At 36.4% G+C, this 12481-nt stretch overlaps 1 protein-coding gene and 1 pseudogene across 4 annotated transcripts in view; one reads left to right on the plus strand and one right to left on the minus strand.

Moving 5' to 3' along the window:
• Positions 1 to 639: 639 nt before the first annotated feature.
• Positions 640 to 12481, minus strand: part of COMMD1 (copper metabolism domain containing 1) — a 142534-nt gene continuing 130692 nt past the window's right edge. For 2 of the 3 annotated variants that reach the window (XM_079109741.1, XM_079109740.1), the window contains exon 3: positions 640 to 881. In XM_079109741.1, coding sequence (XP_078965867.1) covers positions 774 to 881 — 108 coding nt within the window. In that variant the 3' untranslated portion in view covers positions 640 to 773. The remainder of the gene's footprint in view (positions 882 to 12481) is intronic. The other variant, XM_079109739.1, reaches the window with a different exon arrangement.
• Positions 2913 to 4935, plus strand: LOC306643530 (small nuclear ribonucleoprotein G-like; annotated as a pseudogene). The gene has a single exon. The product of its transcript is annotated as a small nuclear ribonucleoprotein G-like (transcript).

The raw sequence follows: 12481 nt of genomic DNA on the forward strand, positions 1-12481 counted from the left end.
GAGGGAGTTTCTTTGTTTGGAGGCCAGTTTAGTTTTAGGCTCCACAAGTCTCAGTAGCTAAGAACAAACAAAATCCTCCCAAATTTAGGCCGAACTAATTCAATTATCTGCAATCAGTTTGAGAAGACTTAATAGGGTCAGGTAAATCTCTTCTGCTCCAGGTAGTTTCCTCTAGGCCTTAGCTTAGGATATATGACATTTTGGTGAACACTGTATTTTTAAGACTAAAATGTTTTCTTCCTCCTTTACTAATTCTTGCATGATTAATCATATATAAATTACTAAAATCTTTCTGTGGAATAACCAAAGGAAGGAATACCAAAGCTGACCCCTCATACCCCAATCCTGATTCTAAATCTCTGAGGATAAGGCCCTAAAAGCCTCTGTGTGTGTGGTGTGTGTGTGTGTGTGTGTGTGTGTGTGTGTGTTGGCAGTGGTGCTGAGGATCAAACATGAGGCTTCACACACGATAAACAAGGGTTCTTCCACTGAGCTACATCCCCAGTGTCCCCACCTTTAAAATTGTTTAATCTAAACGCTTTCAAAAATATCCCTATGGTTTTTCTACATGCTAAACTACAAGAACCTTTACACTAGAACAACTGTCAGAGTAAATGAAAGGGAGAGTGAAGAAATCTTAGGAAGCAGAAGCAGGCAAGATTTGACTTTTGAGGATTTAATACCAATGGGAAAACAAAATTTTACAAAGGTCAGTAGGGAAGGATTGTGAACATTGTTTCAACAATTCGAAGTCTTTCCTACATCATCTTCAGTTAGGCTGGTTGCATCAGTGTGCTGATAGTTTCTTCTACCTCTGAGAGCTTCTTCAAGATTTGGTTGACCCTGACCTCATCAAATTCCAAACAGAGAAATTCAGATTCCTGTAAAACATAAAAGGATGTTTTAGAGGGGATCCCTAAGATAGCTAAGGTTTTTCATTTAGCAAGTTCCAGAGACCCAACCCAGCAAGTCCACCAGTTCAGGCCTTAATACCTAAGTGATATATTACCCCAAAAAGCAAATCCCTGTTATACTCTAAATGAAATTGCTTATATGATGGTGTTTCATAAAATGTAAAGAGGTATACAGATCTCAGGTACTCTCATTATGAGGGATATAAAAAAATTCTTCCCATTCGTCATCTCATTTCATCCTATAATAATTTTTAAGTACTCATATATTGTTATTTTATAGACAAGAATTCTAGGGTACAGAAAAGTTAAAATCAAAAAAATTAGAAAAACGGCAGAGTGAGATTATGAATTCCCAGTATTGGCTGACTCCAAAGTCCATACTGTCTCCATAGCACCCTGTAGAATAACAATGAAAGGAGGATTTTGATTTGCTGAGTTGTTTGGGTTAACTCAGATTTAGTGGTTAAGCTAGAAATTGTGACAAATTCCTTGGGAAACATTAGTCAGACAATTAAAATACCCCGATCTTGAAACAGCAACAAATATTTCTGGGGTCTTTCCACTTGTAAGATTGCCTTCTAAAGTTGCGCAAATAAATTCCCTTCAATTAATGTTAAGCTTACTATATCAATCCTAGATTAGGTAGATATCAAAGAAGAAGGTCCCCCAAGTGTGGCAGAAGAAATTTCAAATATACTGGACAAATCCTAGGTATGCAATGTCTTGAGAGAAAGGAGAAAATTATATGTATCCAAGAGTGACAATATTCAAGATCCTTAAGAAAAATAATCCAGTAATTTTATAGCAGTATAAATCCAGAGATCATATAATCCAATTGTTTTATTTTGTAGCTAATGAAATTAACATACCAAGTAAGTTAAATAACATACCTAAATTCCCTCTGTATGTTAAGGTAGAGTCACCAGTTAATGCTCTCTTCTCTACATTTTCCTCTCTAAATACTAAAGGGGATCAGAATGTCACCCCAAAATATGTCACTTTGGAATATGGATTATTTTGAACTGAGGTCAACCAAGAATCAAAAAGTGGAAAAAGTCTTCTTGAAGTTTCCCTTATTTGAATAAAAAAGCAGAAACTTCTGAGAAATGAGGACTGCCTTATGTAAGTCCCTCCTTTGGTAGAGTCTTAGGGAGATGAAGAAGATGGAAAGTTGGAACCAAGATGAATCTGCACAAAAAGGATTATTAGCTGGGTCTGGGGGTGAACTCCCATAATCCTAGCTACTCAGGAGACAAGGCAGAAGAAACAAAGTTCGAGGTCAGCCTGGGTATCTTACAGAGAACTCTGACTAAAAAGAAAAGAGGACTGAGAATATAGCTCAGTGGTAGAGAACTTGCCTAGCATGTGCGAGGCCCTGGGTTCAATTTCCAGTACTGCAAACAACAACAAACAAGCTTACTAAAAACCCTTATCTAACATTAGTTCCCCCATATAGTTATCCTCCCACAATTTACCACCACTAGTCACTTTATAATTTATCACCCTTTTATTAAGATGGTATATCAGATTTCAAGACTAACTGCCTATTTGGGTTTTCAGTTTTGTTCTTTTTTCCTGTAAAGCCCTTGTGCACCTAATATTGAAAATATCAACATCAGTAAAATGTGGTAACTTTTCCTCCTGTTAATCTTTTCTCAGTTTAATTAATAGGTTTCATTCCTAAAACCAGAAAGGTAGAGGAAAAATCTTCCCTCCTACAAGACTATGGCACTTCCCACTCCTATCCCCAAAGGCGCAGGTAAAACGAAGGCCAACAAATCTCTTCAGAGACTAAATCCTTAATGCTTTAGATTAAACTCATTTCCTACCAGGATCTGAGAGTATAATTATTATTAGTCTGTTGAATAACTAAAGGTGGCTATTAAGCAGATATTTGGTTCTTTTCATCTACATACTACATAACCTCTTTATGTATAACTTCCATTTATATGATCTTATCTAGGTCCTATAAGCTATTTATATGATCTTATCTAGGTCCTATAAGCTACACTTGCAAGACAATACTATGGTGATAAATAATAAAATTAGAAAATAAAAAAGACATGACATTAAATGCTTAATTGGAACAAATTAGAACAAATCAACTAAACAAAAATTCTATAATTTTCTATTATTATTTCTCACTTAAAATTTCATGAAGCTGTATCAATTTATTGATCTCGTTTAATGATATAATGCAAATTTGGCAAGTCCTAATGTGTTATGTTTTCTTCTAAAAATGATAAAACTGGTGAAGTAAGCCACCAATTTCATTTCAAAGCATCTCTGAGCTTGCCAAGTAGACAACATGAGCAAAGCTCACCCTCCTAAACTGAAGAAAATTTATGGAGAAGTTACTGAAATTAAATGGTGGCAAACATGTCCAAGGAATATTGCAGGGATTTGACCCTATTATGAAATCTTGTGATAGATCAAAGTGTGGAGATGGCAACTAGTGGGCAACAGAACAATATTGGAATGATGGTAATACAAGGAAATAGTATCATGTTAGAAGCCTTGGAACGAAGAGAAATTCATGTCTCCTCTCCAAAGAGTCTGTTTAAGTCTGACATAAAAATCAGGTCATATACATTTCCATATTAAACTTTTTGTTAAATAAACTTTTAATAGTTAAAAAAAAAAAAAAAGATAAAGTTGGGGGAAAAAGGGTGCCAGTAGGAAAGGGTACCTTAGGGTCCAGATAACAAGTACTAATTAAAGAGGTTCATGTAAAAAGCTGGCCAGGTTTTATAAGGCTTCTTTTGGTTTCACCTGTTGTTACAAAGAGACTACTTACTGAGCACAAACTCTGGCCATAAAGCCTGTCATTTGGCCTGGCCTTTCATAAATTTAAATAACCCTCTGACTTACAGCTATGCAATCCTGTATATTTTGTGTTTAACAACTGGGAAGAGAGAAAGAACATGGAGGTAGCGGTTAAATTGGCACTGGGGTTCTTGAGATACAATTTTCTAACAAGTGAGATATCCAGTAGCTCTGAAATTGTCCACCAGAGAAATTCAGAACATCTTGATAAGTAAACTTGTGTTCTCCACTCATTCCCACACTTACTGTGGCATTCTCAGAATCATCATTGATACTGCTCCTTAACTCCTTCAGGATTCCTTGAATCCCAGAAATAGTTTCTCTGCAGCAAGACATCCAAGTTCCTAAGGAACCATTTATTCAAAATTAAAATTTTATAGTTCCCTGAAAACTGTGCTGATTATTCTCCATTTGTCCTATCACATCTATTCTCTACCATTCTCTGCCTTGAGGCTGTTCTCTGAAGGCACTGTCACTCTTTTATTCTCTAGCTGACAGCTGGGTTTAGGCAAGAAGAGAGGTCATAAACTTTATTCCCTAACCCCCAACTCCTCTTCCTCTGCCATTTTCAACACTGTTTATGTAGATATTATTTCTTCTTTTCCTACCTTATTTATTGACCTCAAGTATTCTTTTTGTTTCACACAGAGCCGAGTCTCTTCAAGTACATAATTACCGAATACAAAGCCCAAAGATGAGAACAAATTTATCATGCCTAATTTCATAAGCCTTTTAAAGTGATAACACAATGATCCAGAACCAATACAATAGCTGTACCCCCTTTTCATGGGGGATATGCACAAGACCCTGTCCCAGTGGATGCATAAAATCATAGATGGTACTAAAACCTAAATACACCATGCTTTTTTCCTATACATACACATGATAACTTACTGCCTTTTACATCTTAATGAAGCACTTATCTTGCATGGTGGCTGTAACTTTTCCAATATGAGGTGTGACAATAAAACTAGCATGAATTTCTTTCTTTTTTTTAAATTTAACTTTTAATTTTTTACAGACTGCATTTTGATTCATTGTACACAAATGGGGTACATAATTTCATTTCTATGGTTGTACACAATGTAGATTCATACCATTCGTGTGATCATACATGTACATAGGGTAATGGTGTCTGTCTCATTCCACCATTTTTCATACCCCCCTCCCTCTCATTTCCTTCTACATATTCTAAAGTTCCCTCATTGTTCTCTCATTCCCCCCCACGCTGCCATTATGTATCATTCTCCACTTATCAGGGAAAACATTTGGCCTTTGGTTTTTTGGGCTTGGCTTATTTCACTTAGCATGATATTCTCCAATTCCATCCATTTATTTACAAATGCCATAATGTTATTCTTCTTTATGGCTGAATAGTATTCCACTGTGTTATCATGAATTTCTTTTTCCTTCTTCACTATTACAGGGATAGAAAATTTATTCTTACTGTAGACCTCCATAACCTAAGCATATAATTTTTAAGTTGAGAACTTTTCATTTGTTATTTTATTATTATTTTTAAGTGACACTTAAATTATACATACTTATGGGGTACCATGTAATATTTCGATACATGTACAAATTGTGTGGTGTTTAAATCAGATTATACATAACTATTTCCTCAAATATTTAACATTTCTTTATGGTAAAAACATTGAAAATGCTTTATTTTGGCCTTCTGAAATATACAAAATATCATCTCTAGTCATCCCCAGAATGTCTTATGCCTATCTAATTATGAGTTAGTACCTACTAATCAAACTCTCCATTTTTCCCTCTCCATTATTCCATGCAGTCTTTGGTAACCACCACTCAATTCTCAACTTCTATGAGACTGACTTTTTTTTAGTGCTGGTGACTGAGCCCAGAACCTTACACATATTAAACCCACACTCTACCACTGAACTATAATACCCCCAGTAAGATAAACATTTTAATATTCCATATGAGTGAGATCATGTAGCACCTGTCTCTGCCTGACTTATTTCACTTAACATAATGTCCTCCTGTTCCATACATGTTGTTGCATATGACAGGACTTCATTCTTTGCTATGGCTGAATAGTATTCCATGGCATATATGTACCACTTTTAAAAATTCACTTGTCTATCAATGAACACTTAGGTTGTTTTCATTTCTGATTATTGCAAATAATGCAAAATAAACATGGGAATAGATGTCTCTTTTGACATACTGATTTCATTTCCCTTTGGCATATAACCTAATAGTGGGACTTCTGGATCATATGGTAGATGTAGTATTAATTTTTTGAGGGACCTCCACATTGTTTTCCATAATGGCTGCACTAATTTATAATTCCACCACAGTGTGAAAGTGTTCCCTTTTCCCTATGTTCTTACCAGTACTAGTTCTCATTTGTCTTTTTGATTATGGTCATTCTGATTGGTGTGAGGTGATACCTTGTGGTTTTGGCTTGCATTTTTCTGATAATTATTAATGTTATACATTTTTTTCAAATATCTACTGGCCATTTCCATGTCTACTTTTGAGAAAATGCCTACTGCCCATTTTTTAATCAGGTTATTTGTTTTTACTACTTTAAGCAAACATCTACCACTGAGTTGTATCCTTGGGTGCTTCTAGTACATTTATGTAACTTATTTATTTAATTTTGGCACCAGGGATTGAACCACTGAGACACATCCCCAGACCATTTTTTTTAATTGGTTATACATGACAGTAGAATGCATTCTGACCCATTGTACACAAATGGAGCATAACTTCTTCCGCCCATTTTATTTTTAAATTTTGAGACACAGTCTTGCAAAGCTGCTTAGGGCCTTGTTGTCACTGAGGCTAGCTTTGAACTTGAAATCCTCCTGCCTCAGCCTCCCGAGTTCCACATTTATTTATTTTTGATACTGGGAATCGAATGCAAAGGTGTTTTGCTACTGGGCCCCTCCCCACTTTTTAAATCTTTTTGTTTTGAGTCAGGGACTTGCTAAGTTTAAGTTGCCCAAGCTAGACTCAAACTTGCCATCCTCCTGCCTCAGCTTCCAGGTTGCTGAGATTAATATGTGTGCCACCATGCCTGGTTCTTATAGTTCTTCCTAAAGAAGTATTATAAGTGTTTTCAGGTCTCCATTTAAGTCTTTAATCCATTTCAAGTTGCTTTTTTTAATCTGGTGAGAGACGGGTTCAGTTCATTCTTCTGCATGTGACTATTCAATTTTCCCAGCACTGTTTATGGAGAAGACTGTCCGTTCTGAGAAGACTGTCCATTCTGCAGTGCACATTCTTAGCAGTTTTGTCAAAAATTGGTTGTAGATCCATGAATTACTTCTATGCTCTCTCCTCAGATCCATTGGTCTATGTATTCTTTTTTGTCATGACAATATAATGCTGTTTTGATTACTACAGCTTTATAGTATATTTCAAAGTCAGGTAGCATAATCCCTCCTACTGTGTGTGTGTGTGTGTGTGTGTGTAGCTGGCACTGGGGCTGAATCTAGGGTCTTATGCATACCAGACAAGTGCTCTGCCACTGAGCTATGTCCCAGTTCTTTTTAAATTTCTATTTATTTGTTTGTATTTATTTATTTAACAAGGTCTTGGTAAGTTGCTCAGACTGGCCTCAAACTTGGCAATCCTCCTCTCTCCACCTCCTGAGTAGCTGGGAATACAACCATGTGCCACTGTGCCTGGTGTCTCTTGCTTTATTCTTTTTGCTCAAAGTGACATTGGCTATTTGGGGTTTTGTGGTTCCACACAATTTTTAGAGTTGTTTTTTTTTTTTTCTAGTTGTATGAAGAATGCCATTGGTATTTTTACAAGAACTGAACCAAAACTCTCAATTGCTTTGGGTAATCAGAACATTTTAACAATACTGTTTCTTTCAATCCATGAACACAATATGTCTTTCCATATGAGTATGTATTTGTAGCTACTATAAATGGATTTTCTTTTTACAGTTAATGTGATATTAGTGTATAAAAAGGCCACTGATTTTTGTATGTTGATTTCGTATCCTGCCACTTTGCTCAATTTGTCTATTAGTTCTAATAGTTTTTGGTAGAGTCTATGGGGTTTTCTAAATATAAGATCATGTCATCTCTTTTCCAGTTTAGATGCCTTTTCTTTCTTTTGACTGGAGGCTCTGGTTAGGATTTCTAGTACAATGCTGAATAAAAGTGGTAAAGTGGGCATCTTTATCTCAGATGTTAGAGATTAAGCTTTTAGCTTTTTCCCATTTGATATAATATCAGCTGCTAGCTTATTATATTTGGTCTCTATTATTTGGAGGTATGTTCTTTCTATACCTAACTTATTCATTTGTTGTCATAAAGCATTACTGGAATTTTATCAAACCATTCTTGTATCCCTGGGATGCATTCTACTTGAACAACATTTCTTCTTCTTCTTCTTCTTCTCCTCCTCCTCCTCCTCCTCCCCCTCCTCCCCCTCCCCTCCCCCTCCCCCTCCTCCTCCTCTTCCTCTTTTTTTTGGTTGGGGAGGGTGCTGGGAGTTGTCTGGAACATGCTAAGCACAACCTGTACCAGTAAGCCACACCCCTAGCCCAATGGTGAATAATCTTTTTTTACTGTGTTCTGGATTTGGTTTGTTACTATTTTGTGGAAGATTTTTGCATTCATGTTTATCAAGGATACTGGTCTACAAGCTTTCTTGTGTCCTTGTTTGGTTTTGGTATCAGGGTAATGTTGGCCTCACAGAATGAGTCTGGAAGAATATCTTCTTCAATTTTTAGAAGAATCTAAGAGGAACTGGTGTTAGGTCTTCAAATGTTTGATAAAAACTCAGCAGAGAAGTCATCTGATCCTGGGCTTTTCTTTGATAGGCAACTTTTTATTATGATTCAATCTCATTATGTGTTATTAATCTGTTTTTCTATTTCTTCATGATTCAATCTTGGTGAGGTGTATGTGTCCAGGAATTTGTCCATTTCCTCTAGGTTATCGAATTTGTGGCTGTTATGGTTTAGATATAAGATATTTCCCTACAGTTCATGAGTGAGACAATGCAAGAAAGTTTAGAGGTGAAATGACTAGGTTATAAGAGCCTTAATATGATCAATGCATTAATCCACTTGAATGGATTAACTGGGTGGTAACTGTAGGCAAGTAGGGTGTGCCTAGGGAAAGTGGGTCACTGGATCTGACTAAATCACATCAACCCTGCAAAAGATTTTACAGAAAGAGATTAGAATTATTGGGACAAACTTCAACTGTTACTTCACACAACTACTTTTGAAAATTAAGCCAGAAAGAACTTTTTATTTCAAATGTCTTTAAAACATAAATACTCTGAATAGCAGTAATGCAAACAGTCAGTAACACTTTAATATTAATTGAATATCAGGAGATTTGGCTGGGTATATTGATCAGTGGTAGAGGGCCTTGGTTCAATCCTCAGCACTGATAATAGTAACAATAATAACATCAACAATGATTGTATCAGATTTATTTTCTCCCAGGAAGACTGCACTCAAGTAGCCTACCTTAAAGCTCATGGTTTATACATTAAGAGGGGCTTGTGGGTGGAGGTGGCACAAAACATAAAAGGACGAGGAAAGTACCAAAAGCAAATTCCTCTCCTTACGTAGTAGCCCCTATCAGATGCACATATATATCCATGGTGAAAAATCTTCAGTTACTCAGATGCCTTGGTTCACACCCTCCCTGTTCTTCTAATTAGCCATTCACCAAGGCTGTGTTAGGCATTAGGGCTGGGGACCTTACAAAGGAGGAATTAGCAAGATAAACTCAATGAAAACTGTCTAAACTTTTCATTCCTATAACACATACCTCAGATAATCAACTTATAAAAACGTTTATTTTGGTTCACAGTTTAGAGGTTTCAGGTCACAACTAATTGGTGTTTCTGCTTTGGACCTGGGATGGCACGGTATGTGAGTGGGAGTGCTTGGAGGTAGTGCAGGTCTATTCGCTTCAGACAGGGAAGTGAGACAGAGGCAGGTGGACATCCCACTATTTCACTCAAGGGCACACCTCCAATGATCAGAGGATATTCAACTAGGCTCCACTTCTGAAACTTTCTATCATCTTCCAACGTGCCAAGCTGGGGACTCGTCTTTTAATACAAGAACCTTTGGGGGACAATTCAGATCCAAACTATAGGAAAACAAAGCTGAATGCATACATGCACACCCTCGACCACCTACACCTCACCCGCTACATACACATTATTTTACTGCTGTGTTTTCACTTCTATCTATAGGCCTGGGGTTGTGAGTTAAGAAGGCAATGAAATTCCAAGAACATTGTCAACTCAAAGTTTTTTTTAATTTCTAAAAAGAAAGAAAATGGGAATATGTCAAAAACAACATCTTAAGATTCTTCTCTGGGTTTAAGATTTCTTAGTTGGAAACAAGCTAGAGATGATTTAGAAGAAAACTAGACAAGCCTGCCCTGCTGATGTGTGGACAAAAGAAACATGTATTTTGGCTCAGGTAATGCTGACTTATTTCTAAAAGGGAGAAAAATAGTCTTGTTCTTACAAGAATGGGTGGAGAGGACCTATCACTGGATAAATTATATATAGTTGAAGACTAGCTGGGCACAGTGGCATATGCCTGTAATCCCAGCAGCTGAGACAGGAGGATCCCAAGTTCAAAGCCATCCTCAGTAACTCAAAGGGGCCATGTCTCAAAATAAAATACTTTTTTAAAAGGTTGGGGATGTGGTTCAGTGATTAAGCACCCCTGGGTTCAATCCCAAGTACAACCCATTCCCCGCCAAAAAAAGACTAACACTATTATTTTTCCCCCAGAGAGTTCAAAACAGCCTGACATACATTCTACTCCCCATTACAAGTCAGTAAATAATGAAAGGTAGAGGTACCATTGATCATCATTTTACTACGAGAGAAAAACAAACAAACCCACCCAGAGATGCCCCAATTACATTAAGTCCAGAATTCCCAGTTTGATTCAACCCATTTGACTCTGAGTTCAATCACTTTTGAACCTGATTAGTGTACATTTAGAATGAAAACTCATTAGTAATACTAGATTTTATGTTGTATACATCAGCTTGAGGACCTACACCTTTATAGGAAATTTTAAAAACATCCAACAAAATAAAACAAAATATAGCCAAGTTATATAAACATTAAAAGCTGAATACCAATGAATCACTGGATAGTTTCTGGGGTTTTATTTTGTTTTGTTTTGTTTTGTTTTTCAAAATATCATACCCCAGTTCATTTTACAACTTTTTATTTTGGGCAGGAATTAATGTTTAGCTGTTAAGATTTTCTGTATTTTGAAAACCTTTGGCTGAAAAATATTTTGGTATAAAACTATTTTTATGTTCTCTGGTTTGATCTGCAGGAAGCCATGCTAATTTCTGACAATGGACTGAGTACCTGAGGAACAACTATTAAATAGCTGAAAGGCAAACCACACTGAAGGGAAGGAGAAATTTCACTTAAATCTTTAAGAAACCAAATGTCAAAATTCCGAGCACATTAAAGAAAGCATATTGCTGATTTTAGATTGAAATTCAAATTGGAACTCATCATCATTCCTGATGAGGTACATACTAGAGCAAACTCATTTGCAAACAGTCCGTAGTATATTTACATGAAAGGAATTCAGATTACTCCCTCCCCCACAAATTAAAGTCATCTAGAGTTACCATATTTCATTAGTGAAGTTGGAACAAACTATGCAATAGCACTGGCTTTCTAAGGGGTTCTTAATAACCTACAGATTAAGATCAGAAACATGGTGTAATATATCTAATATAAAAACAGGAGAGCAATGATGAATGACAATCTTGGCAGGGAGGAAGGCAGAAGTGGTACTAATCAAACCAATTCTGGGATTGTGGGTTTTCTTCAACTAAAGGAAGCACCAACTTGCTCTGCCAACAGCACCATCTATTTATTTCCAGCATTCTCAATGTGGTTTAAGTTATTAATGATAGTATTATTAAGCAGAAATAGGAATAGTTGAAAGCAAGAAAGCAACATTTCCCTGTCCCTTCTCTAGAGGAAGCAAATAAAGCTATGTAAGAAAGGCAATGTTTAAAATGCCTAAGGGCAGAAAGATTTTCAAATTCAGAATGTGTTAATTCAGGGAGAGAAGTTTTATGTATATATTTTTTTCTTTCTTTTTTTTGGGGGGGGCGGTGGGAAACTGGGGTTGTTGGAGACTGATTTTGTGGGGTTCCCAATTGCAAAATGTCTTCCTATTTGTACCCCTGTATTAGTTTTCTAGGGTTGTCATAACAAAATACCACAGATTGGGTGGCTTACACAACAGAAATTTGTCACCTTTCTGTAGCTTAGATGCGCAAGATCAATTGGACAGAAGGTTTGGTTTCTTCTGAGCCCTTTCTTCTTGGCTTACAGATGGTTTTCTTCTCATGTGCCTTTTCTCTGTGTATAAGCACCTTTGGTGTCTTTCTCTTCTCATACGGATACCAGTCATTTAGTATTCAGCTCTACCCTAACATCCTCCGTTTAACTCAATTACTTCTTTAAAGAACTTATTTCCAAAAATAATTATATTCTGTAGCATGGAATAGAATTTCAAAATATGAATGGCGGGCACAATTTAGTCAATAACAACCCTCAATGCTTAAGGGCTCCTGCACTTATCAAGAATCTGGTATTTGTGGTTGATATGATGAGAACACCAACCTCACACTTAACTTGTAGTTTGCTGGTTGTGTTGTACAAAACTGAATCTCTAGTAATTAGTCCAGAAATAAGGAAAAAAGAATACAAATACAGAA

This window comes from Sciurus vulgaris (genome assembly GCF_902686455.1).
Source record: "Sciurus vulgaris genome assembly, chromosome: 14".
Lineage (NCBI taxonomy): Eukaryota > Metazoa > Chordata > Mammalia > Rodentia > Sciuridae > Sciurus > Sciurus vulgaris.